The sequence below is a fragment of the Felis catus genome, chromosome D3, assembly GCF_018350175.1.
Source record: "Felis catus isolate Fca126 chromosome D3, F.catus_Fca126_mat1.0, whole genome shotgun sequence".
NCBI classification, from domain to species: domain Eukaryota; kingdom Metazoa; phylum Chordata; class Mammalia; order Carnivora; family Felidae; genus Felis; species Felis catus.
The window spans coordinates 40,992,414-41,019,771 of NC_058379.1; the positions used below are offsets into that span (position 1 = coordinate 40,992,414).

The window sequence follows — 27,358 nt, forward strand, 5'->3', positions numbered from 1 at the left end:
TGAGTTCTAAGAATGCATTTTTATATTTTTTTCTGTGCTTGTGAGCCTGAAGATAGGGATGCTGCTCTATGAACATCCTTCAGTTCCACATTGCTCTGTGTGGGCATCTTTATGTCTGTCTGCTTTCTGATTATGTATTTACTCTGTCTTTGCTTTTTCTCTGAGTTTTTGTCTCTTTCTGCATCCTTCTTAGTCTCTTTGTCCCTGTCCTTGAATTTATTTTCTCCTCTCTTTTTTTTCTCATCATTCACTATAAAAAATGGTGAGTAATGTGCAATGTATATTATTTTACTGTATTTTTTAATCTTTGTTTTATTTCAAAGGATAGTCTCTTCAATGAGGTGTATCCCTGACATGTGACTGGGTTACTTGATTGTCTTTCTGCCCTTGTTCAGAGTCCCACTTTCCCAGGCATTGACCAGGACAGGTGTCAGAGGACTGAATTTGTTCTCAACTTGGCTTTATTATGGCTAGTGCTGAGCTGGACGTGTAGGAATAAAGTTTTATGGTACTAGGTAATGCTTAAAGAAGAAGCTGGGTTTTTTTTTGTTGTTGTTGTTAAAAAAATTTTTTTCTTTAATGTTTACTTTTGAGAGAGACAGCGAGCAGGGGAGGGGCAAGAGAGAGGAAGACAGAGAATCTGAAGCAGGCTCCATCCAGGCTCTGAGCTGACAGCACAGAGTTGACATGGGGCTCGAACTCATAAACTCTGAGATCATGACCTGAGCTGAAGTTCGATGCTTGACGACTGAGCCACCCAGGCGCCCCTGGATGAAACTGGTTAATATATCGCACATATAACAACCAGCTGCTTTTCCCCCAGACATAACCATGGGGCAGCCCCCTCTCCCAACCTAGTTGGAGTGCTCCTCCTAGCAGAGTTGTGTCCCTCATTCCCAGGGTGTAGTGAATGTTACGGCACCAGGCGTCCCTTTACTTTTGTTTTACCAGCCTTTGTAATATAAACAATTGTTTTATATCTGCTAAGAAAAAAACCAATCATTTGATAGCCTGTATTTTTCTACATTTAGCAACTGGCATTTACACAATAGACTTTCTTGTATAACAGCACATCCTTTAACCATGGTAATTAAAATCATTTTGAATAGATGTAGTTACACTTAATTATGGATTCTGTGCTCTAGTTGATGTAAGCTTATTACACATTTAGTTTATAAGACTTGTTTTATGGCTGAATGAGGATGCTTAAAGTTATCATTTTTCAGTTTCTTTTAAGGAAAGGCCTATATAATTAGTTACGAAATTTTTAAAAATTTGTAACAAAGCTCATTTTTAAATGGCTACCAGTCAGTCAAGCAGTTATACAAAGGTGGACTGCTTGGGTGCTGATTAATGTACATGCCATGACAAGCAAAAAGCATGTCGTGAGCATATATTACATATTATGAACATTCTGATGGACAGTTCTAGGTTGCTAAAAAATACCATCTGATAAAAGAGAGTGAAAATATGAACTATACAAGATTAAATTTTATTTCACCTTTGTTTTTGGAGACATTCCTAACATAAAAATTGTACACCGTGACCCCAGAAATAAGGAACAAAAAGATGTTTATTCTCTTTTCCTCTAAGTGGTAGTGCTCTTTTATGAAACAAAACATAATGAGATATTCAGGTAGCAAGTTAGCATATGAAAAGATGTTCAGTGTCATTAGCCATTAGGGAAATGTAGATTAAAACTAATATCACCTGTACCTGTCATCATGGTAAAATAAAAAAGTACCAAATGATGGCAAAGATGTAGAAAAATTACATTTCTCAGACATTGCTTGTGGGGGTGTATAATGGTACAGTGACTCTGGTGGCAGTGTCTTGAAAACTAAGCATGCAGTTCTCATTGAACCCAGCAGTCACATCCCCGGGGGGGGATTATTCTAGTCAATTCGAAACTGATTTTCTTAAAATTTTTTTTTAATGTTTATTCATTTTTGAGAGAGAGAGAGAGACAGAGCATGAGCGGGGGAGGGGCAGAGAGGGAGGGAGACACAGAATCCAAAGCAGGCTCCAGGGTCTGTCTGTCAGCACAGAGCCCGACATGGGGCTCAAACAGATCATGACCTGAGCTGAAGTCGGACACTTAACTGATTGAGCCACCCAGGTGCCCTTGAAAATTGATTTTCACACAAAAACCTATACATGAGTGCTATGGTAATTTTAACTGTAATACTCAAAAACATGAAATCACTTAGGTGTTCCTCAACAGTTGAGTAATTAAACAAACTATGGTACCTCCGTATTATACAGTGCTGCCTCACAATAAAAAGGAACAAACTGTTGATACATGCAACAACCTGGATGAGTCTCCATAGCAGTATAAGAGGGAAAAGGCAATGAATGACAAAAGGTTATATACCTAACTTTCTTAAAAAGGTCAAAAGTGACAGAAACGAAAAACAGAATTAATGGTCTCCAGGGATTAAGGAGAGAGTGAGGGAATTGGGTGTATGTGGCAATAGGACAGATCTTTAGGATGATGGAAATGTTCTCAATTTTAACTGAATCAGTGTTGGTACCCTGATTGTAATATTGCACTAGAATTTTGCAAGATGTTGGAGGAACCTGGCTTAAAGGATACATGGGATCTCTTTGTATTTCTTAAAATTGCATGCATGCAAAACTATAGTTACTGCAAAACAAAAAAGATTAATTTTTAAAAATGAGATGTAATACGAATATTCTGATGAAACAGTATTTCCTCCCTACACACGTTTCTAATTTTTTTTGTTTCCTTTTTTGATGGTTCATTTGATCCTTTATTCATTGAAGAAATAATTATTGGTCACTTGGTATATGCTTAATTTGGCCTTACCTAATGAATTATTCTAAAACCAAAATCAAAACTAACTTGCAACTATTTTATAAAGGATACTACCTTATTTAGTAGTAAATTTTGCAGCCAGTTTACATCCTCAGAGCCATCTCTTCTGGAGGTACATTTTGGGGCCTTTGTAACATTAGCTTTAAAATATTCAAAAAAATTTCCGGGGTAAAATTATTGTGGCTGTGCTCAGTAGTATAAAACTGATGGGTCTTGATTACACATTCATCTGTGTATAAGAGCAGAATAAATGAGTGCAATCTGGGCACTGCCAGCAGGCACTCGCTCACCTGTGAGGAGTAGGGTGAGCTTCTCTGGAGGCACATGTCTTAGCACACCCCTAAGTTTTCCCACTGGAGTAGCATTCTTTCTCCCATTTCAGCTTTGGACTTCTCTCACAACATAGAATGCGATCTCTGGTAGGTTTTCTGTGCATGTAACTTCAAGCTTAAGGCACCTGAAAAGCTGGGGGTAAAGAGACAAATGTGTTTATGAGGAATGATCTGGAGAATAAATTGTCTTTTCTCTGGTTCAGTGAAAGTTGGCCTTTGGCTTAGCCAGAGCCACGGAGGATCTCTTGTTTGGTCTATATCCCTCCTGTCCCCAGGCGAATGACTTGCTGAATTGTGCTTTGACATAATACTAGGGTTGTTGGTGCCTAATGAATGAAATGTGGTGGTATTTGATAAGTGGAGATGAAATTTGATAACGTTAGGACTAAAGAGCTATTTTTTTCTAATTAGTAAAAGAATTGAGGGGGATTCAAGGAGACTTCCCTGCTGGTCTTCATTGCATACTATATGGTAGGCACCCCAACCTGTGGTCAGATAAAGCCAGCCCTAGCCTCAGCCACAGCGGATGTGGGGCAGAGGAAGCAAGCATTTCCTAGCGACCCTGCAGCCTGGGTCAGGTGCACATTCATGTCCATCTTTAACCTTTTCTGGAGGATCCTTTTATAGCATAGTGATCCCGATTTGACTAGTTAATTGTAGTTGACCAACAAGATTAAAACCCTTTTCTGTACTTTGAACTTTATAGAACATGAATGTATGTTCTAGTGAGTTGTGTTCAAGCACTGAGGGGATTTTTGATCAAAATAACACTATAAATAGGTTAGACCCAGTCTAGCTCACCCAGAGTTTGTTTATTTAATCTAGCATGCCTCTGAACCATATTCAGTTTTTGTAGAGTTTTGTAGAAAATTCATCTCTCATTTAATTGTCTTCAGCAGAAACAGTGGATTTTCTGGTTTCTCCCAGATGTGATCCTTGGTCATTTTTTCTGCTTGGCTGCTGTGGCCAGAGTGGATGCAGTTGCCCCAGGTTCCTAGTGATCTTGGGCAAGAGGGCAGTGGTGGTAGTCCGGGTTCTTTGATGGTTCTGTGCAGGTTCTAAATTTCAGAGGGACACCCCTGCTGGCAGCTAGCAGAATCCATGATGATGGAAAAGGAAAGGGAACTTAGAATTTTACAGTTTGGCCATGTTGGGGAAGGAATTTGAGTTGGAGCAGGAAGCACAGACAGTACACAGATAATTAATATATTAGAATCATGATCAGCCCTACAAAAGAAAATCAAACCTGGCTCCTCTGAGGGAATGACAGTTAAATAGATGTCTAAAGAATGAATAAATTAACCCAGCTGAGGTGAGGAAAGAAGTGAATTAGTGGCATGCCTCAGGCCCTGGCTGGGACAGCCTCTCATGATACAAAGGAGAACCATCTGATTTTGTCGTTGTGTGGAATTGTGTAAAAACAGTGGTAGCGTGAGACTAACTGGTTCAAGATCAGCACAGTTAACAATATCTAATATGACATACAAATGCTCAATACACTTTTAATCACCACTGTTTTTTTCTCTGTCATTAGATCCACAGATTCAGTGTTACTGTCTCATCTATTTTTTTTTCCCCTGTCTTTTGTAGTTTCAAACCATGAATTATGTGGGACAGCTGGCTGGGCAGGTGATTGTCACTGTGAAGGAACTCTACAAGGGCATTAACCAAGCTACTTTGTCTGGCTGCATCGATGTCATTGTGGTTCGACAGCAGGATGGCACCTATCAGTGTTCGCCTTTTCACGTTCGATTTGGGAAGCTGGGAGTCCTGAGATCCAAAGAGAAAGTGGTGAGTACAGGAGACAGCTTGTTCTCAAGGAGGGTGAAAGGTTAGATGGGAACAGAATAAGTTGTTCCTGTGTACTCTCTCTGGCTCTTTTTTTTTTTTTTTTTTTTAAGGAAAACCTGTATAATGTTGAAGATAATCATATGAGAAGTCAGCCTTTATGTTTTATTTTGAAGTTGCTGCTGAATTAATAAGCATAGAAAGTCTCTCCAAGGGGGAAAAAAAGCTGAAAATTATCTTGATAATCCCATTTGTTGCAGCTCAGAGGAGCAAAATAGAGAAACTGGAGTTGTAAATGGAGAATGTTAGGTATATTTAGAAAAAGTTTCTTTACCTTATATACTACTTTAAAATATTTAGAGCAGTGGCTTCATACCATTTATGAATGGAATAGACTGAGGTAATCGAGAATACATTACATTTGTTTAAGTAAAATTAATGCCAGTTTTCCTTGTTTTGAGAAAGCTGTTGAATCTTATTTGTATCTAAATTTTGTTAGTGATACCAGGACTTGTCTCCAGATCTTACTAAATGCAAACTCACATCATGGGCTTGTTGGCGTTTAGTTTTATTTCAGGGAAGGTTCATTTAGAAAGAAGATAATTTGTATTTTCCTTTTTCTTACATCCTCTCTCCTTCAAATATTGGAACAATGGTAAGACATGTTAGTATATTTGATGTCAATCAAGTTAGAAAATTGAGCTAGTAATAAAACTTTGCAGGTACATGGTAGTATTTTTTTACCCTTCTGCTCTTACCCCACATTATTTACCTAAACAATGGAGGGAGATTTTGTCAGGATTATAAAGCACAATGAAAGATCTACACCATTTTGGGTCACAGAACTAGATGTTAGAGGACCACTGGCATAATTCGAATCATCTATTTTCAGATTTTGGCTATTTTGCTTAGCTAATCTTATTCTTTAAAATAGAAATTTGTGTTTTAATTAAACTTAAGTTTTTTGGGGGATGGAAGAAAAGGCTTATGGGTTGCACACAACTATATATTCTCCCCACTTGCCCCCCCCCCCCCCCCCGCCCTCAAAACACACATCTTTTTTCCGAGATGTTATAAATCAGTATTTCACTGGAGAACCACCTTGCAGGATGGCAGGGTTTGTATGGTCGGCCTCTGTTCAGAGACACCCTTTGGAAACCAAAAGCAGTCTCAATTCACTTAGTAACTTGGAAACTTTCCCTTGCAAAACAGTGTTTAGCCACAGTTTAGCTTCTTGGAATTTTTTATTTCTAGCCAGTAACACTAACGTATAGTACTTTCAGTTTTTATCTGCTTTGGGAGAATCTGTACAAAATTGTTTATGCGCTGAAGTTTCCCATTAGTTGTACAAGGATCTATTCAGGAAATGGCTTATATGGCACTTTTGTTTGTTTTTCTGTGATCTGGATTTTGATCAGTAGATTGGTTAAGTCTTTTGGCCTTTCAGAATGGAATCTGCAGGTTGATGTTATACGTAAGCATTTGTGTATCTATAAATGGTGACCGGACAGACAACATACCTCTTTCTACATGCTGTGTGCCTCTAATTAAGAAAGTACAAGTTCAGTATCAGGCTACCCAAATGACTGTATTCTGTATCTTGTCAAACCCTTGGATTTTAATAGTCTGTCCATGAGACACAGGAAAAGGAAAAATTTCTTTTGCGCTAGTACCCCTAGGAGCTCAAAGGATGTGTTTGAGCAGAAATTTGGCTCTTTGACTGAAACACAGCTTTCCTGCGACAGTAAAACCAGAACCATGTCTGCCTTGAGATACTCAGGCAGTTTGGATTAACTGTCTTATTTTAGGTCAGTTTGGACTAGGGAAAGCTACTCACTGATTTTACACTAAGACCCCAATTATGGTGACACCTATAATGGTGGCACCTGGACTGGAAATCATAATCATCTTAAAGCTTCTGGTTAGGGAGATACCGTATAATAATTTTCCCACTGTCACTGGTATGTTTTTGTTTGGTAGAACACCACTACTCCCAGTATATTTCATAACCCGAGTTGAATTTCAGAAGGTAAACCTGCAGTTGCTGTTTTTAAAATACTAATTTTGTTGATTTAACGCAAAACTAATGATTTGATTGCTTGTCAAAGTTAAATAATCCAGTGTATTAGACAGGAAGTTTCCATTGTGGGTGACAAAAATCCACCTCGCACTAGCTTAAGCAAAAAAAGGGAATTTATTGGCTTGCATAACTAATGTCCAGGAGCATTTGAATTAATCAGGTCTTTGAGGGTGTTAACCAGAACCCTGTCTCTGCCCACCTCTCAGCTCTGTCTCCTTTTGTGTATGCTCTCTCTAATGCAAGATGGCCACAGTACCTCCTGGCTTATTTCCCATGAACTCAGCAACCCTAGGGGAAAGAGAGCTGCTTCTTCCCACAGAAGTATCAGTGTTTAATCTCCCTGTCAGTCTTGAGTCACATGTACCTTGCAGACCAGTCACTATAGCTGGGGTGGAATGTACTGATTGGCTTGGCTTGGACAGCAGCCCCATGAAGCCATGCCTGAAACTGTCTGAAATAGAGGATGAGGAGATCTCCAGAGGACACCACTGATATTCTTACCTGAAGAGTGGTATGCCAAAACAAGTGTCTGCTATAGCAGGTATTTCTAAAAAGTAAATCAGTTCTATTTCAACATCTCAGTCATATATATTGAGCAAGATTAAGCCACAGTGTAGGAAGTAAGACTATGTAGATAGGAATATTGTTTTAGATACCAGTTTATAAGGAGTAGTACATCAAAATGAGTACCCTCTTTAAAATAATCACCTTGGGAAGCATTTATTCCAATTTGGTGCCATCTCTCAAAATATTTCTTAATATTTTTGCTTTGTTACTTAAAGAGCTTCTGGCATATTCTTTTAGTACCCTTAGTATTGCCGCAATTTGATGTTAGATTTAATTTGGGGGTAACCAAACTCCATTTAGAGGCAGAATAAGAGACTAGTCATATTGGAAAATGTCATATTTGATCACTAAAGTCAGACAGGCTATAAATGAAGGGTGAATTTTTTTAAGATGGTTTAAAACCAGACTGCATTCTGAAAGAGGCATTGTTCTATTTTCCCAACTCCCTAGGATGAATGGATAACCTACAAAGATGAAACATTTGAAGGATACTAGTTTGAATCTGTTATGTTTTTTTATGAAAGGTAAAATAACTTTAATATTTAATTTGTGTGTAATTTAACTTAAAGAATTTATACAACCACAAATCAATAAACAAATGATAATTTCAATTATTTTTATGTCCAACTTCTAGTTGAAAAAATGCAATTAAGTATTTAAGTCATCCTGAGAAGCCTAAAATTTGGCATTATGGAGCAAATTTAGTTTTCCCAGTCCCCTTGCTCTTACAGTCTAGGAAAATATATCTATTTCTTTACTTCATCAGCCCTCATGGAACTTAGAAAACATTTTTCCTATGTAGAAGCTGCTGCTATTAGAGCTTCTTCGGAAATAGATGATTCGAGATGCTTTTGTGACTTCAACCAGTTTATTATGAAACACATTTTAAACTTAACCTGAAAATAATATTTTTTTAGCCCAGGAATTTGTTGCACTACTTGGTTTTGGAAGCGTTAGATTCCATGTCCTACCCAGCTTTATTTAAGCCATAAATATTCACAGTAATCTAAAACATGAAGAACTTAGTTGGGAAATGAATTAATGTTTGTCCTGTGGAAACTTATTTTATGCACCCTTTTCTTTTAAGAAGTAAAAGAGCGGCGGGGCGCCTGGGTGGCTCAGTCGGTTGGGTGTCTGACTTCAGCTCAGGTCATGATCTCACTGTTGGTGAGTTCGAGCCCTGCATAAGGCTCTGTGCTGACAGCTCAGAACCTGAAGCCTGCTTCAGATTCTGTGTCTCCCTCCCTCTCTGTTCCCCCCTGCTTGCGCTGTGTCTCTCTCTCTCTCAAAAATAAAAAAAGATTTTAAAAAAATTTAAAAAGTGAAAGAAAAATGAGTTTCTTACAAAATAATAATTTTGTTAACATTTCTTAAATAGGAATTTTCTTTTGCATAGGATTTTGTTATTTTGTATTTAATAGTTGCCTATTTTTCTCATTTTCTGTTATAATTTTTTTTCCTTTTTTAAGAGCTTTTTTCATTTTGTAATTAACACAGTAACACATATTCAAAGGATATAATTTTAAAACTTTTACCATAGGTGCACTCATGAAAGCATCACTGTAGTCATGACATGGAACACTTAGCTGTCCTCACAGTCTCTTCCAGTCTGTGACTGTTCTGAGTCAGTTTTTTAATGACATTAGCATATTTTTAACTCCTATATTTTAGATGTTTAACAAGTTGCAAATGTATTTTAAATAATTTCTATATCTGTCACCCACTTCTTCCCCTACTGTTGACATTTCACATGACCGTGGTACAATTTATCAGAACTAGGCAGTTAACGTTGGTATAATATTATTAACTAAAGACCTTATTCAGATTCACTACGGTCTTTTTGTCTATGATCCTATCCAGGATCCCACATTACTTTCATTCTATATTCTGTAACCATTCTGTCTTTCCTTACAACCTTGACTTTTGAGGAGGACAGAATGGTTATTATGTAGATTGTCCCTCAGTTTGAGTTTGTCTGATGTTTTCTCATTTGGGGAAGAATAACACAGAGTGATAGTGTGCCCTTCTCAGTATATCATCTTAGGAAGCCCATCATGGTGCCGTATCTCATTATTGGTGATGTTAACTTTGATCCCTTGGTTAGTGGTGTCTACTAGGTTCCTCGTCTGAAAATTTATTTGTGGGAAGAAACTTGGAGATTGTGCAAATATACTGTTTTTCATCGTACTTCCACCCATCGATTTTAGCATACATTGATGAATTTTGCTTGCAGTAGTTATTACTGTGGTGTTTGCCAAATGATTTTCTGTTTTCCATCCTTTCTACTCCATTTATTAACTGAAATTCTGCTGTATCAAAGAGCTATCCTTCTGTTTACTTATTCAATTATTCAGATCAGTATGGACTTCTGAATATTAATTTTACTCTTTGGGTTATAATCCATTCTTATCATTATGTAGTTGCTCAAATTGTCCCAGATTTGGCAATTAGTAGGTAGCTCCTTCAGGTTGAGTCCTTTTGATATGTTCCCATCATTTTTTGAGCACTTCCTTACTTTTTGGCACCATGAGCTATTTGACAAGAATCTACTTTACCTGCCTCAGCCCTGGAATGTAATTATTTTGTTTCTCTGAGGAGCAGTGGTTCCTTTTATTAGAGAATCGTATCTAGAAACAAAGCATCTGGTCACTAGGTGTGCTCATTACTGAGGTGTCATTGCCTCTAGGCCCTGTCAGCAGGCAGAGCTGGAAAATCTCTGTATGTAAATACGTGTACCTACATTTGTCTATAAAAATTATGAGTTCACACTGATTCCTCTGATTCCAGTCCATCCCTAGAAGGTTCCTTCTCATCTCCTTATTTATAACTTCTTTTTCTGACAGTGAGAAACATGGCTCTTATTACCTACAATATGTTTACTTATTTGTTCAATCCTAAAATACACATAAAATAGTTTTAGAATTGTTACCCACATCTCTGTGATTTTTTTTAATTACTACAATATTTGTTTGTAGTGCTTTTTGTCTTTAGTCTTAGAATATTTAGTTTTATTCCTTATCCCTTAGTGTGGTTATGTTACTAACAGGATTTTTATAATAAGCATTTTGACAACATGTTTCAGTTAATGATCTTCACTGACCTGATGTGACCCAGCACTCAGTGTCAGAAGGGATAATTAATTGGTCCTCACTGGGAAAAACCCAATGGTTTTGCAAAGTTAAGAACACTTAAATTGTGGACTACTCTATTTATATACGTATTACATTTTTCTGTACTTTCGTTTTTATGTCCCCTGAACCAGTCTAAAACTGGAGTTTACAAGTTTATCTGTAAAAGTTTCGAAAGTTGGTGTTCATTTATTATTATAAGATGTTTAAAAACATTTATTCACAGTCTACAGATGAACGACTACATTATTTTTAAGTGGTAAGTAGTATTTAATATTATATATAAACAGTCCTTACTTTGCATGGTCGTATAGATCATTAAAATGACTGGGCAGATTTCAGCAGCATGGATGGAACTGGAAGGTATTATGCTGAGTGAAGTAAGTCAGAGAAGGACAGATATCCTATGTTTTCACTCATATGTGGATCTTGAGAAACTGAACAGAACACCATGGGAGAAGGGAAGGGGAAAAATTGTTACAGAGAGGGAGGGAGGCAAACCACAAGAGACTCTTAAATACAGAGAACAAACTAAGGGTGGATGGGGGTTGGAGCAGAGGGAAAATGTGTGATGAGCATTGAGGAGGGCACTTGTTGGGATGAGCACTGGGTGTTATATGTAAGCCAATTTGACAAATTCTATTCATAAAAAATATATACATAGAAAAAATGGGCAAGTCAAAACCCAAAGCAAACTTAATAACTGAGAAAAATTAGGATTTTTCCATGAATTTTACAAATTTTTGTAAAAACTTTCTATTGTCAGTTAAAAATGTGTAAGAAAATGAAAAATAGTAAGTTGGTATTTAGTACACTGCAATTTAAAACATTAGGAACATTGAGAACTAACTTGTCTTCTTTGTAAAATAACTTAGCAAGATTAGTTGGTTTGAACAGTGCTTGCCTTCTTGATGTAAAACTTAGGATACCGAACAAGCATCTCTCGTCTTGGCAAATTTTCGCATGCTTTTCTGAATTTGGATCACCTTTCAGGTTTTCAGCTCTGAAACATTCAATGTCATGAAGTATGTCAGAGTTCCTTCAGTGTGGACATTTTTTGCCCACGTCACTTCCTCTGGGCCATCTTCATCCTTTTTGTCACAGCCACTCTGCTCCTCTGTGTGGATGAGCCTGCCTTCACCAGGTGCCTCTGGCTGCACATGTTGAGCCTTTCAGGTGGCAGCAGGGTCCCCATTCCCGCAGTCAGCTATTTCTTCTGTAACTGTTGACATGCAGTTTGAAGTTTACTTCCAGTAATGTTACTTTTAGTTTGTGGCATTTTGACCTTGGCCAGTTTCCTCTTAATTATCCATTTTTATAAAATGTCACATGGGTTTATCAGTGGGAAACAAGAAGACAACTACCACTACAAGCTTTGCTGTCTGTGCCTGAACTGAGTAATAATAGATTGGTGCGCTAGTCACTAGTGCACTTTTTGAAAAAGTGATGCGATGGGTTACCAGTCATGCTGGGCATCTGTTTTTATGTAGTGATCTGTAGACAGAGAGCTGGCAGTGAAGCCTGTGCTCTCTGGAGTTACAGGTAACATTGCATTAACTGAAATTTGTGGTTGTCTGAAGCGTGCCAGCTGAGGCCTGTCTGTGGTGTAACTCTGGAAGTGCTCAATTGCTTGTTGACCATAACATTTCTCTATTTTATGCCATTTGGGAAATTAAGTACAAGATTTTATGTTCGAAAAATGATACAATATTTTCTTTCAATCCCTGGTTACCTATCCCCTTCCTTCCCAGATCTGTTTGGTTTTTTAAGGCAGGTTGGTGGGGCAGGTAGCAGTGTTTCTCAGAGACTATCACTCCAGGAACCTCTATACTAAGTTTGGCTTGAGAACCCAGAATTTAGGCTTCGTTTAGCATGAATGAAAGATTTAATACTAAATCATACTTTCTCTTCTTAGATTGATATAGAAATCAATGGCGATGCAGTGGATCTTCACATGAAATTGGGTGACAATGGGGAAGCTTTCTTTGTGGAGGAGACTGAAGAGGAATATGTAAGTTCTAGTGGGTCACATTTACTTTACACATTGTATTCAGGCTCCAGGATCTGTCCCCAGACAGAAATGTTCAGTTTTCATGGTTAGTTATAGAGGTGATTGTTGCAGGTTAAACAAGCTTTAGTTTTAGGTTGAAGAACTAAGCTGTCAGAAAGGAGCTAGAGTGAGTGAGGCACTTTTCTCAGCACCAAGTGTCAGAATACAGAGAGCATATAGAAGGCCCTTGCACTTGCTCTTTTTCTCTGTCTTTAATGAGCTTTCTTATTTAGTATCTGTTACAGTTTACACCTTGACTGGAAGTTAGTTCCACCTAAGTAATGAAGGCATATCTCTCTGCAGGCTGTGTGTGTGTTTGTACATGTGTGACCTTTAAACTTGGAAAACATGTTTAACCGTTTTGGTTAGGGACATTGGATCGCTAATCTTGAATAGGCTTGTGAATGAGTTTATTATGGTCTCCAGAGATTTAAATTAATTGGCCTGTATCTTTTTAAACCATTATTGCATGTTTGGCTTCTTTAAGTAAGAGAGAACAGTTTGTTCCTCCCCACCCCTTCACCCCATGTATCCACTGATGGTGGTAAACTGTTTTTGATGGATCTTAGAAGAGGCATCTTCTAGCTTTCATCATAAAGAATAAAATCTCAGCAAAACTGATAACCTTCAAGTTATTAAGGATACAGGACTACTTTTTTGGGGTTTTCAAAGAAGAAAAGTCACCAAAAAATAGAATGAGATTGTTTATCATTTTTAGTTTAGAGAGAAACCAACAATTTAGATACCAGTATGTAAAGCAGCAGTGCAAAGTATGGTTATGAAAACAGTCCAGAGCAGTCTTTTTTTTTTTTAGTACCTATTAATTACTTGTTTTCATATTACCTTGTTTGTGTTTGCTTGGCCTTATCAAAGTTTTTCCTCATCAGAGACAGAAGCAAGAGGCAGAATGATACAATAAATGAGTTACCACAAGAATAAAATATATATTTTTTAAACTTTTATTTATTTGAGAGAGAAAGCACACACATGGATGCAGGGGAGGGGCAGAGAGAGGGAGAGGGAGAATCCTAAGCAGGCCCCACGCTGCCAGTGCAGAGCTGATGCAGGGCTCAATCTCACAAACCATGAGGTCATGACCTGAGCCAAAATCAAGAGTTGGACGCTTAACCAACTGAGCCACCCAGGTGCCCCAAGAATAAAATATTTTTGATGTGTTCCTTAAAATCATGTATATTTCAGGACATTGGTTGATTAGGCTTTGTGTAAATCAGTGAGCGAGAGGGCTGGGTTATCGATCATTTGTTACGTGGTTCTCGTGGTCATTTCTGATGATTCCACTTACAACTATGCTTAGTAAGGTTAACTTGGAGAGTGTCAGCTTTCCAGCCCCTTTTGCCTATCCCATGTATCACCAAATTATTCAGATTTTCTTTCGTATGCTTCTCTGTGAATTTTTTTTTTTAAATATTAATCCATCCAACATTACTACTCTATGTCACATACTATGAGTAAAATATGCCCCCACTCTCCAGGAGTTTACAGTTATAAAAGGGATAAGCATTACCAACACCCATCTGGCTGCCATTTATTTACATACTTGTTTCTCTCAGACTTTGCTCATCTGAACTGTATATCATCATCCTTTTCAAGCTGGTAGTTCTGTATCTAACCCTGTCCTGTTAATAGCTGCACAATCATCCATAGTATGGATACACCACAATTTAACCATTCTTGTACTGATAGAGATTTAGGTTATTTCATCACCCCCAACACAATACACATAGTGCTATAATAGAACTAGGAAACACCACCAGAGACAAAATAGCTTTTAAGAAGTACCAGTAAACTTTGGGGCACCTGGATGGCTCAGTCGGTTCAGCATCTGACTCTTGATTTCAGCTGAGGTCACGATCTCAGGGTTGTGGAATCAAGCCCCCTCCACTCAGCACGGAGCCTGCTGAAGATTCTGTCTCTTTCTCTGCCCCTCTCCCCTACTCGTGCATGAACTCTCTCTCTCTGTCTCTCTGTCTCTCTCAAATTAAAAAATTTTTAAAAAGTACCAGTAAACTTTATTTATACAATTAATAAAAAAGACCATTGAATTAAAAGGCCCTGGAAGTCAGAGACCACAGCCTGTAACTTGGGTGCCCTGGGGACATGTGGAATAATATCCTGTCATCACAGTGCTGGATAAACAGAATTTTGGCTCCGGGGTAATATGTCTATCAAAGCCAAATTCAAAAGCTTGATTTAGAACAATTATGGAAATTCACTCATTTTCAGGACTATTATGTAAAAACTTGAGTATTCTAAGTTACTTGAAGTTAATTTATATGTTACCTACCTTCCATTTCCCCCATGATACAAAGGGGTGAAGCCAGTAACTACGAAGTTAATCTTCTGAACACCAGACTTTGGTCATTTATTTGATATTAAATTACGAGTTTATTTCTAACTGTTGGGCCTTATTTTCTTCTTTTGAATTCCTGAAAGGATGTTTTAAATAACGTTACAGTTTTAAAATCTGCCAACTTCATTTGTAACAGGGTATTGTGTATTTTAATCACCTTTTCACCCTCATTTAATTTAGCAAACACAAATTTACCGGAGATCCTCACTTCACTTACCTGTCCTACTGCCCCCTGTCTGATGGGGTGTTCCTGATCCCTGCCTTCCGCTTTATCCTGTTACTGTTCTTTGTAAGTTTTTGACAGACTGCTTCGTATTGCCTCCTTGGAATGCTGCTGTTGCTGCTTTGAACTTCCCTTTATAGAAAATTTAACTGGCTGTGCTTTAATTACAGTTTTTGTGTGTGTGTGCTGATTTGGTATATTGGTTCCTTCAAATATATTCAGTTACATGGACCAGATGAATTATCTGTGTGTACCAGGGTAAAGACCTATTCAGAATAGAGTGGGCAGTAACATAGTTCAGTGTGACATTCTTACCTTTAAGGACTATGTATTCTTCCTACCACTGTGAATTTAGATATGCAAAGAGTTCATTATTGTTTTGATTCACTGTCCACTTTGTCAGGGACTTTTCTTTCTCCATGTTCTCTTTAAGGAAAAGCTTCCTGCCTACCTTGCCACCTCACCAATTCCTACTGAAGATCAGTTCTTTAAAGATATCGATACTCCTTTGATGAAATCTGGTGGAAATGAAAGACCATCTCAGAGTTCAGACATCTCCCACATGTTGGAAACGGAAACAGTTTTCACTTCAAGTTCTGTGAAAAAGAAAAAACGAAGGAGAAAGAAATGCAAACAGGACAGTAAGAAGGAAGACCAGACCGCTTCTCCTGCTGCAGAAGATACCGTGGATGTGGAAATGAGCTCTGACGATGACAAGGGGGCCCAGTCAGCAAGGTAGGGCTCTTAGTGTGGTTGCCAGGCATCCACACACGCTATGGGCAGAGCTCAGGTACAGTGAGTTGTTGTTGTTTCTTTTATGGATCTGCAGTGTGAGTTTTGCACTTGTTTTTCCCCATGACAATTTATTGTGGAATCTGTGTAAGAGGCATTTTTTTTTTCCTTTCTGCTATTCTATAAAATTTGCCATCAGACGTCCTGCTGTGGTATTGACATACCACTTGAAGCAGACTGGCAGTGTGTGTCTTTCCATCAGTAGGTTTCCAAAAGCCAAATAAATTGTAAGTTACAAAGAAGGTCTGAATTAGTGACTTGGCCCTAAGGCCACATCTGGTGTATATCCCTACTCAGTAGTCTTGGTATCTCACCTGTTTCTGAGAAGTTTAGAGTTTTTATTTTGAGTTTATCATCAAAACATTCCCAGTAAATTGAAAAGGAAAGGAGGATTTTTGTGTGTGTGGTGGTGGTTTTTTTTCAAGTGAGAAATCTTTGACCACTTACTTACCAGCTCAGTAGAAGAGCTCAAATATGCCAATTTTTAGGTCAGCACTGGGTTTGGAAGGTTAGGGGGTAGAACATGTATTTTTTTGTTCAAGAGTTCAATTTGTAAAAGGTTATCTTCCACCTGTTCACTCAGTGACTGCTGTGGCATTGGAAGAGGACCATATGTGTGTCATGGGGTGGTTTACTTTACTGATGAGCGTTGGACAAGAAGTTGTTGCCCACAGTGACCCTGAAGTTCTACCTACAGTTTTTCCAAGATCCACCAGAAAGGACACTGAAGTAACACTTTTGCCCTTAAAGTTTATTCGTGTCCTTTATCATAACACAATTGAGCAAAGTTTAGAACTCTTGAACAACCTGCAGCTTCAGTTTAGGAAGTTAAAACATTTCTAAAACATATGCACAGTTACCTGATAAATGTATAAGAATCATTATTCTAAAGGAATTAATTTACAGAATTAATGTTGAAAGTGAATGCATTGCAGATATATTAGTGCATGCCTTACTTTCTAGATTGTGTGAACAACTGCCTGCTTCAGCCAAATCTGTCAGAATACTGATTTGGTCAACAGTTCATGGTTGTTAGTTCTTTCTCTCTGAGCCAGAACCTTGCTTGCTTGGTAAGCAGGCATGTCAGAATGCTTGTGAAGTAGTGGCTTATGATAATTTTCAGGAGTTTGGTGGTTTGCTTTTTCTCTGGATTACGTGGATCATAGATACTGCCACGTGGAGGAACTCTTTCCTAAAATCTCCTTTAAAAAAGGATCTGCTTAATTATGCAGCCAACAGAAATTAGGACTTAAAAAAAAAAAAGGACAAAATGTAACAGTCTTGAGAATTCAGGTCAGGTGTATACTGAAATAAGCACTGAGCTAAAAGGTAGAAGACTGGGCCTCTTCTGTTTTTGATTGTGGAATAGCAGCCACTTGATTACTCTGGACCTTTGTTTTTTAATCTGTGAAATAAGAGAATTGAACTATGTGGTTTGCAAGGCCCCTTCCAACTCAGTAGATTCTAAAATAATTTGGAGAAAGATACTTAGGATCAAAAGTATTAGCAGCATATTAAACAATCAGAGGAAAAGAATAGGAAGTCAACTGCTTTTGCAGTTGTGCAACCTAGAAATCAGATAGGGTTGGGACATTTGCAGCTTTCAAGTATCTTCCCCTCCTCAGGCCCCTACCACTTAGGAAAGAAATTCTGTTTCCAGAGAAATACCTAAAAGTGGTTTTTATTTTATTTTGATAAATAGTGTCCTACTTAAATAGCGTTCTCTTTACTTTTCAAGAATTTCATGGATAACAGAATTAAGGTTAATTGAGGCTCCATGAATGAAGCAGGTGAAAGATGAAACCACCCTTAAACCAAGTTGCTGTTGCATAGCTAGGAGAAACACATTAAGTGAAAATTGGAGAGCTTTAAACTACAGAGAGCTTTGTGTAAATTGTACCTAGTGAGCCTCTCCCTTACTCAACATGGACTTGTATGTAGCATGGAAGCCTTGTTTGTCCTTCCAGAGGATGGAAGGATGTGTTAGTGTGTATATGTATTAAAAATGTTGTACCTAGGATAAGTAATCTTTTGGAGGGAAGAGTCTTTTCGGATTGGATGGTGCTGTAGCACAATCATGGGTGCAAATGTACAAAATATGCCACTGGTGAAATACTTAAAATACCCAGCACTATTAAAAATGGAGGCTTAAGACTGCACCATCAGAAAGGAATCTCTTCTTTTAATCCACCAAAGCAGACTTGTTTGCAGGTTGTATCTGGGAGCTAAGTAGAGGGAGCCTAAGACTTTATAAACAGCCTCCATTGCCCTGAGGCTGCGGACTTCATCTCCTGATCAATAACTGGCTTCCAGAAAACCCTCCATGTTCTTCTCTGATGACTGGAATCTTACAGCCTGCTCCCTGCCTTTCCTCCCTTTGATTTCTGACACAGTAGACAGAGAAACATTGCAGGGCTCTTTTCAATCCTATTATGAGGTTATCTTTTATCGGAAATGTCCCATATCCAAAAGCAAAATGAGATCATTAGCCACACTGAAATTTATTGACCAGTACTGTGCTAAGGCTGAGGATAAACATATTGTTTGCCGAGTTAGTAATCTTTGGTCATGGTGGTTAGCAACCCTATTTATCTCTTACATAATACCCCCAGTTAAATAGACAAAGACTCATTTAGTCCCTCTAATTTATCCCACTTAAATAAAGCAGGCCATTTATTTTAACTTTCTATTGATTTTTTTTCCCTGCTTTTAAAAAACTGAGATAATAATTTACATATAGTTGTATTTATAGAATTTAAATATGCAAGTATGCAATTGAGTGATTTTTGTCAGTTGTATATACATCATGTAACCTCTGTTGGCTTTTGAATAGGAAGGATAATTCGTTTATGAAATGGTATTGAATTTGAAGCCATGTTGAGATACATCTGTGAAGGCTGAAGTGTTCTCTTATACACACTTAGTATGAACTCCAGCAACTGGACCTCCCACATCCCCCAACCCTGACTCAGGGTTAAACTGTTTACCCTACTGCGAATTCTCTGCTGTTCAGTGTTAATGTATGTAATTGTCCTATATTTTGACATGGATGTAGTCAGTGTTTGTACTGTTGTCTTCACATTCCAGTATCTACACTCCCTTTTACCCTCATATCATGAATTTAAGTTCCTCTGTCATGGTCTACCTAGCTTGTTGAATGTTCTTAGGCACAGGTCCATTTTGAAAAGTGCTTATTAGCAAGTTTTTAGAAGCCTTATTTTATGTAATGGATCATGGGACCAAAGGGAACCTCAACATCAACCTTTTTCATCACCTAAAATAATCGTCTAAACTAATGGGCCTAATTTTTGTCAGGATATGCCCAGAGAAGACCATTTCATGTCTTCCCTGGGGTATAAGTTCTTAATGGTGCCTGATCTTGATCTTTCTTTCTCTCAGCAATATTTTACTAATACCAGATTGCTTTCTGAGCTCTTCTTGACTTAGCTTTTATACTACAGTGAAATATATGCCAAATAAGTAAGTTTCTGTGACTTTTACATTGTTCTTTTCAAACCACTTTCAAACCATATGGATAGTGATGCATCAAACTCTACTCTCCTTTTAAATTTGTCAAATAAACATCTGATTCATAAGCATCACATTTTCCCTTTTTGTTACCATTTGATGTTCATTTTTTAAGGGGCACTGGGATGGCTCAGTAATTTAAACATTTGGCTCAGGTCATGATCTCATGGTTCATGAGATTGAGCTCTGCGTCGAGCTCTGTGCTGAGAACACAGAGCCTGATGGGGATTCTCTCTGTCTTTCCTGCTGCCCCTCTCCCCCACTTGCACTCTCTCAAAAAAAAAAAACAAAAAAAAAAAAACAAAAAAAAAAACAAAAAAAAAACAAAAAAAAAACCACCCTCCTGATGTTCATTTTTTGAGAAATAGAATGTTTTTAGCTAGATATCTGCCTTTTTCAAGTATAGGTTTTTCTCCCCTTGAAATGAGGTATTATACCAGAGTTTAATTCTTCTGAGAGAAATATTAGAGTTGGGAAAACCTTAAATTAGAAGATACAACTATATGGAAAAACTATTGCATGGCAGAGGTAGTAAAGCAGAGCATGTTAAACAAAGATATAAAGGAAGAAAGGTAACATTAAAAATTAAAGTGATTTTTACCTTTACTTTTAGTCTGCCATATTAAGTAAACACAGATATTCTCATTTTATGTAGAATATCTGTCCTGGTAGAATGTAGAATTTTTTATAAGAAGCTCTCAAACTGGAAAGTATAGTTTTTCTTTATACTTCTCAGAGCTCTCAGCATAATACACTGCGTAAATCTCATATAAACTCTGAAATAGACAGGACAAGTGATAAATTTCCAACTAAATATGAAAAACTGGCGCCCACAGTGCTTCTGAGGGATGTTTTCAAGGTTATATGGCAAGTTAGTTACATTAACTATGCAGATTCAAGAAAAACCAAAGGGTAAATTAATTAAAACCCTATTGGCATTAGTTCATCCTCCTATAAAGATAGAGAATATGGGGACATGTGCAAGGGGGAGGGGGAGAGAGAGGGAGAGTGAGAATCCCAAGCAGGCTGTGTGGTGGTAGCACAGAGCCTGATGGGGGGGCTCAAACTCACAAAACATGAACTCATGACCTGAGCTGAAATCAAGAGTCAGACGCTTCACCAGCTGAGACACCAAGGCACCCCTCATCTTCCTATAGTTCTAAGGTCTGTGTATGAATCTTAAGAAAACATTTTTTATGTTATTGTATCATCATCCTCATAATCCGCACATCATGTAGATTCTAAATAAGGAGAAAGTTCTCAGGTAATTCTTGGTCCAAACAAAAAGAAAAATAAGTTCTGCATGTTTTTAAGAGTTTTTTAGAATATTTTTGAATTTTTGAACCATAACTCTTGTTTTTAGCTCATAGTCTTATATTTTCTTTAATACACAGAAGAATATAGTGAAAGAACAAGGATTTGTTTTGAATACAGCTACTTACTAGCTCTGTGACTCTGGGCAAATTACTAAACTTCTCTGGATTCTTGATTTATTTGATATCTAAAATAAGATATTCTTGGGGTGCCTGGGTGGCTCAGTCGGTTAAACCTCTGACTTCAGTTCAGGTCATTGATCTCAGGGTTCGTGAGTTCAAACCTCACATCAGGCTCTGTGCTGACAGCTCAGAGCCTGGAACCTGCTTCAGATTCTGTGTCTCCCTCTCTCTCTGCCCCTCTTTCACTTGTTCTCTCTTTCTCTCTTTCTCTCTCTCTCCCTCCCCCTCTCCCCCCCCTTCCTCCCTCCCTTCCCTCCCACACACACCCACACACACACACACACACACACACACAAGAAACACTTAAAAAAACTAACGTATCTTCAGATTTGTAAGGATTAAATGAAATATACATAAAGCCTTAGTTTTCCTCTTGAAGCCTTTGAATCAATTACCCTGAAGGGCTATAAAAGGAAAAATTTTTTTTTAATTTTTAGGTTTTTGAGAGGGAGCATGAGTGGGGGAGGGGCAGAGAGAAGGGGGCAGAGGATCCAAAGCAGGCTCTGCACTGACAGCAGTGAGCCCAATGTGTGGGGCTTGAACTTACCAAACTCTAAGATCATGACCTGAGCCTAAGTCAGATGCTCAACCAACTGAGACACCCAGGTACCCTGGGAATTGTTAATCACATCATTTTCACAGTTTTAATTTATTGAGAGAGAAAAAATGAGCAAGCAGGGGAGGGACAGAGAGAGAGAGAAAGAGAGAGAGAGAGAGAATGAATCCCAGGCAGACTCCACACTGTCAGCGCAGAGCCTGACCTCAAACTCAAACTCACCAACTGTGAGATCATGACCTGAACCAAAATCAAGAGTTGGACGCTTAACCAGCTGAGCCACCTTGGTGCCCCCAATCACATCATTTTTAAACACATTCTTTTCTGTCCTTCCTCTGTTTATTCCGTATTTAAATAGTGATGGCAGTAGTGTATGGTGGGTGGCATGGTGGCATCAGTGAATCCCCCTTCTCCTTCATATTTTTCTTCTAAGAGGATTAGTTATTAATCATTTGGTCTTCTTCATTTGCATCATTTAGACAATGTGTCCGTAGATTTGGAGATATTTTTAAGCTGACAGTGTCATCATTCCTGATTTTGTTTTTTTCCTTCACAGAGGATCTTCAAATGCTTCCTTAAAGGAAGATGAATTTAAGGAGCCTTTGCTCTTCCATTCTGGGGACCATTACCCCTTATCTGATGGAGACTGGTCCCCTTTAGACAAGTAAGTATTTTTAAAATTTCTCCATTTGTTTAAGAAAAGATATATTAAATAGGTTTTCTGTTATTTGACAGTAATGATATTTCCTATTTCTCTCATATAGGAGAACTGAATGTGTACTTTTAACATGAATATGGACCTTTTCTCTCAATTATTTTGTTTCTAAATTTGATATGATTTAACCCTCACAATGTTAGTTAGTGTAGATCTGTATAATCTGCATAGAATTAGCCCTCTACAATTCTTAAATTCTGATCTTACTGTGTCCACTATTAACTGTAGACAGATAATGTGAAGAAAGGCGCAGTCAAACTTTGTTCTGTGTTTAAATCCAGTTTCTCTCATGTATTGATTTTGTTCATTTAACCCATCTTTTCTGTACATTTCATCTCCTGTAAAATTATCTTTGTCATTGGTTTCTTGTGAGAATCAGTAAGGATAATGTATCTAAAGTGTTTATGGAGAACCCAGCAAGTCCTCATTAGATCCTGGTTGATGTTGTTTTTATTATTATTAAAGAACTCAAATGGAAGAAATAATTTATATTCCCTTCAATAGGAGTCTTTATACTGGCTGGATAAAGTTGGTATATTCAAGCTTATATTTCCTTTAATGTGTCGAGCTCAGCAAGACTGAAGTTTCTGACTTCAAAGGCATCACATTTTTTTGTCCCTTGTTTACAGCCCGTATTCCCCAACAGCAGTGTGTCCTAAGAGTGATTCAGAGCTGGAGGTGAAACCTGCCGAGAGTCTGCTCAGATCGGAGTCCCACATGGAGTGGACGTGGGGAGGGTTCCCAGAGTCCACCAAGGTACTGATGTTCACTTGCCTGTGGAGTACGTCCATTTAAAAACCTGTGAGGTGTCTCTGTCTTTGAGTAAAGGAGGAGTGGTGATTTCTGAGCCAGTGCCCATGAATATAAATGATGGTAGTGCCCTCGTGTGGTCACAGAAAAGAAATCCAAAGTTAACATTTTTCATAACTGTTTGCAGCAGAGGGATTCCAGCATTATATTGTGTGTTTCTAGTTAGTAATGTTGATTGCTAATTAACATTTTAATAAGGAAAATCTCAAAGGTACCTAAAGGAAACTAGGATTTCCACACTGAAGTTTTAAATAGGAAATTGATTATGAAAACTTTTTGCCAGCTCATAATGAAAGAATTGGAAAGATACATTACTTGAGAGAGAAAATGTTTAGTCCCTGTAAGTTTATAAAAAGTATACATTTGCTTATATGTGTAATTTGCTTTGATACTTGACTACCCACTTTTATGCTATTTCAACAGAGCCTTGAGGTAGTTCAAGCAGGGCTAACCTTTCATGTAGCACTCAAGTTTTCTCCCTGAAAGGAACATTCTTCCTCTTGGCATCTAAAAATTGTCGTAATTCCTTAGTCTTCTCTGGTGCTTAACTCTTCATAGTACAACAGTTACAAATAGATCTCTTGTAAATATCATGATATTGAACAAAATGCAGTTATTTTTCCAGCTTCTTAATTATGAAATATGTCACACACATAAAGTAATATACTTACTGAATGTTATGAATAAAATGAATATGTTTACCTGCATCCAGATTAAGAAATAGATTATAACAAATACCTTTGAAAATAGTTTAATTTTTAAACAATTCACCTTTTTTTAGGTCAGCAAAAGAGAGAGGTCTGATCATCATCCTAGGACAGCTACAATTACACCATCAGAAAATACCCACTTTCGGGTAATTCCCAGTGAGGAGAACCTCATAAGTGAAGTTGAAAAAGATGCTTCCATGGGAGAAACGGTCTGTACCATAGTGAAACCCAAACCCAGAGCCCCGTGTAAGCAGATGAGCAGTGCAACTTCTGCTGCAGAACTTCTTGAACCTCCCCTGGAGCCTCCTCAGATTTCATCTATGTTAGATGCAGACCACCTTCCTAATCCATCATTGGTGGAGGCTACCTCAGAATCAAAACCTGCAGCTAAAGTAGACTCACCATCAAAGAAGAAAGGTAATCATTTGTTTAATTTGGTGTCAGGTACTGCAAATTTAGATGATAAATTATTTCAGTGTTTCAAATGATACTCGATGGCTGCCTTTGTATTTCTACTCCCTGATCAGAACTTGTCGTACAGTTAGGATCACTTATTTAATAGGGCTTCCCCGCTGCACTCCAGATGCCACTGGAGCAGGATTCTGACTTCCTCCCTGTTCTCCCCCGACTGCTGCTACTCAGTGTGCCCTTGGGAAGCAGTTATTGAAAAAATTAATGAGCATGTTCAAATTAGTTAATGCATAAAATTAACCACTTTACTGACTAAACGTCAATAGAGTGAAGTGAAATCCTAAAAAATTACATGTTGAAAAAGAAATAATTGGATGAGAGAAAAATGTTTTTACCTAAAGCATCTGGTTAGTTGAGGCCAGATTAAGTCCTTTTTTCTAGTAACATGGGATATAAATAAATGTATGCTAATTATTAGTGTTCTCTTTTTTTCATTGATTTTTTTCCTCTAAAATAGTTAAAAGATGGGGTCCAGCTCTTGGCTGCTCAACAGCTGTGTCTCACTTTTGGAAAACAAGTTTAATAAATCAGAATATTCTTACTATTTAAAATATAAAGTTGTCCATTGATACTTAGTACAGTAAGAGCCAGAACATACTCATTGTCTGAACACTGGCCTTGGCCCTATTTTTATGGAAGTAAAGCCTTACTTAAAAATTGAAAATACCCACTGTCACATAATAGCCAAATACCGTATTCACTTTTTTAAAAATTTGAACACGAAAAGTTAAATAATCACAAACTGACTTAGAAAGTACTACAGGTATGAACCTTCAGAGTTATTCAGAAATAACTTATTTAAAATAAAAGAATTTGACTGTCAGGGGTATTTGTGGCCAAATATGATCATCCAGGTAATGATCCTGCTTAACTTGTGACCTTCTTTTTTCAGAGCTCAGCATTTTTGCAACCAGAGGCCATGTATTCTGGTTTAAGAAATGTTAGGGAGGAAAATCTAGTTTTCAGGGTGAATGTTTTGTATTACACTAGAAAATAACAACCCCTATTGCCAGCACATAGTGACTGGAGGAAATAATGACCCTATTCCTAGCACATGATATAGGAAGTGACTAGATAGGGATCGGGACACTGAGTGGTTTCCACCATTCAGTTGGGTTCATTCTCCACCCCCCCCCTCGTTTTTGATTATGTAGTTGTATGCATCTTTGCTTCCTTCCTCACTTTCTCTGTCTCTCCACTCACACAGATAACAGTTTTTTATTGTTTAAACCATTTGAAAACATTCAAAAGCATTTTGAGATTTCACCTTTAATACTGTAAGACACATCTTCAAAGAATAAGAACACTCTCTGCATAACCACAGGACAGTTGTCATCTTGAAGAATTGATATTCATGTTTCCCCAAATGTACCAAGAAAAGCTTTTTAGCTATTTTTCTTCTAAACCAAGATCTCATCAAGGTTTACATGTTGCATTTGTTTTTTGTTATTAACCTTTTTTATTTAGAATGGTGCCATCCACACATGTTCCCTCACTCCTTTTTTCCCCTCTGCAACCATGATACTGACCTTTTCAAGAGTCTGGCCAGTTATTTTGTATGCTTTCTCATGTTTTGATTATATTTGTTAGTTTTTTTCAAGGTGACATCCCCATATTTCCTTAAACTGGAAGTTAACTCTAGAACAACAGTTCCCAATAGAAATGCAATGTGAGCTGAATATTCATTTTAAATCTTCAGTCGGTTAAGTGTCCAGCTCTTGGATTTGGCTCAGGTCATGATCTCAACAGTTCGTTGGTCTGAGCCCTGCATCAGGCTCTGCACAGGCAGCACGCAGCCTACCTGGGATTCTCTCTCTCTCTCCCTCTGTCTCTGCCCCTTCTCCACTCAGGCTGTCTCTGTCTCTCCCAAAATAAATAAGCTTTTAAATAAATAAATGAGCGAAATTAAGTATAGTAATATATTCTGAGCTAGTAAGCCCAAACTGTTAACAATTTTAACATGTAATCAGTATAAAAATTGAGATATTTTACATTTTTTATAGTAAGTTTTAGAAATCTGGTGTGTGTTTTACACATTTTTAAAAAAAAAATTTTATGTTTGTTTATTTTTTGAGAGAGAGAAAGAGTGTGAGTGAGGAAGGGGCAGAGAGAGAGTGGGGGACACAGAATCCAAAGCAGGCTCCAGGCTCTGAGCTATCAGCACAGAGCCTGACGTGGGGCTCGAACTCACGAACTATGAGATCATGACCTGAGCCAAAGTCAGATGCTCAACCACCTGAGCCACCTAGGCACCCCCTGTGTTTTACACATTTTTTTAAACATTTTACTTTTATTCTTTAGTAAAAAAAAAAAAAAAAAAAAGATAAAGCTCAAAGATATAATAAATGATTGGAGACTATGAAAAAAAATATGAGAGTTACAGAGAGAGAGGGAGGCAAGCCATGAGACTCTTAATACTGAGAACAAACCGAGGGTTGATGGGCATTGAGGAGGGCACTTGTTGGGATGAGCACTGGGTGTTGTATGGAAACCAACTTGACAATAAATTATATTAAAAAAAATAAAAGTAAAAAAAATTTTATATACCTCATTTTGGACTAGGACACTTATGTGCTCAGTAGAAACGTGTCACTGGTGACTTACTGTAGTGGGCAGTACAGACCTAGAGGCTTAATTAAATTTGGGTTAAACGTTTATTTTTTGAGTTAAAGATTATCCATGGAATATATTGAGTACTTCATAGAGCATCTCATAATGTCCCAGTGTTAGTGATTCTAAATGTGATCGCTTGTTTAAGGTGTTACCTTCCAGATTTATCCATTATAAGCGATTTTTGTCCTTTTGCAACCTGAAGGTAATTCTTGGTGATACTTTGGTACCATGTGACTTTCTAGCAACCCTTCCCTCATGGTTTTAGAATAAGGACCACTTTCTCAATGCC

General features: G+C 37.7%; 1 protein-coding gene across 4 annotated transcripts in view; it reads left to right on the forward strand.

Annotated features, from left to right (window-relative positions):
• The window catches only part of LPIN2 (lipin 2), an 84,842-nt gene that overhangs the window by 39,235 nt on the left and 18,249 nt on the right, over window positions 1-27,358 (forward strand). For all 4 annotated transcript variants that reach the window (XM_023241793.2, XM_045041651.1, XM_019815051.3 and 1 more), the window contains exons 2-7: window positions 4,762-4,962; window positions 12,650-12,745; window positions 15,812-16,113; window positions 22,307-22,414; window positions 23,095-23,221; window positions 24,057-24,402. In XM_023241793.2, coding sequence (XP_023097561.2) covers window positions 4,771-4,962; window positions 12,650-12,745; window positions 15,812-16,113; window positions 22,307-22,414; window positions 23,095-23,221; window positions 24,057-24,402 — 1,171 coding nt within the window. In that variant the 5' untranslated portion in view covers window positions 4,762-4,770. The remainder of the gene's footprint in view (window positions 1-4,761; window positions 4,963-12,649; window positions 12,746-15,811; window positions 16,114-22,306; window positions 22,415-23,094; window positions 23,222-24,056; window positions 24,403-27,358) is intronic.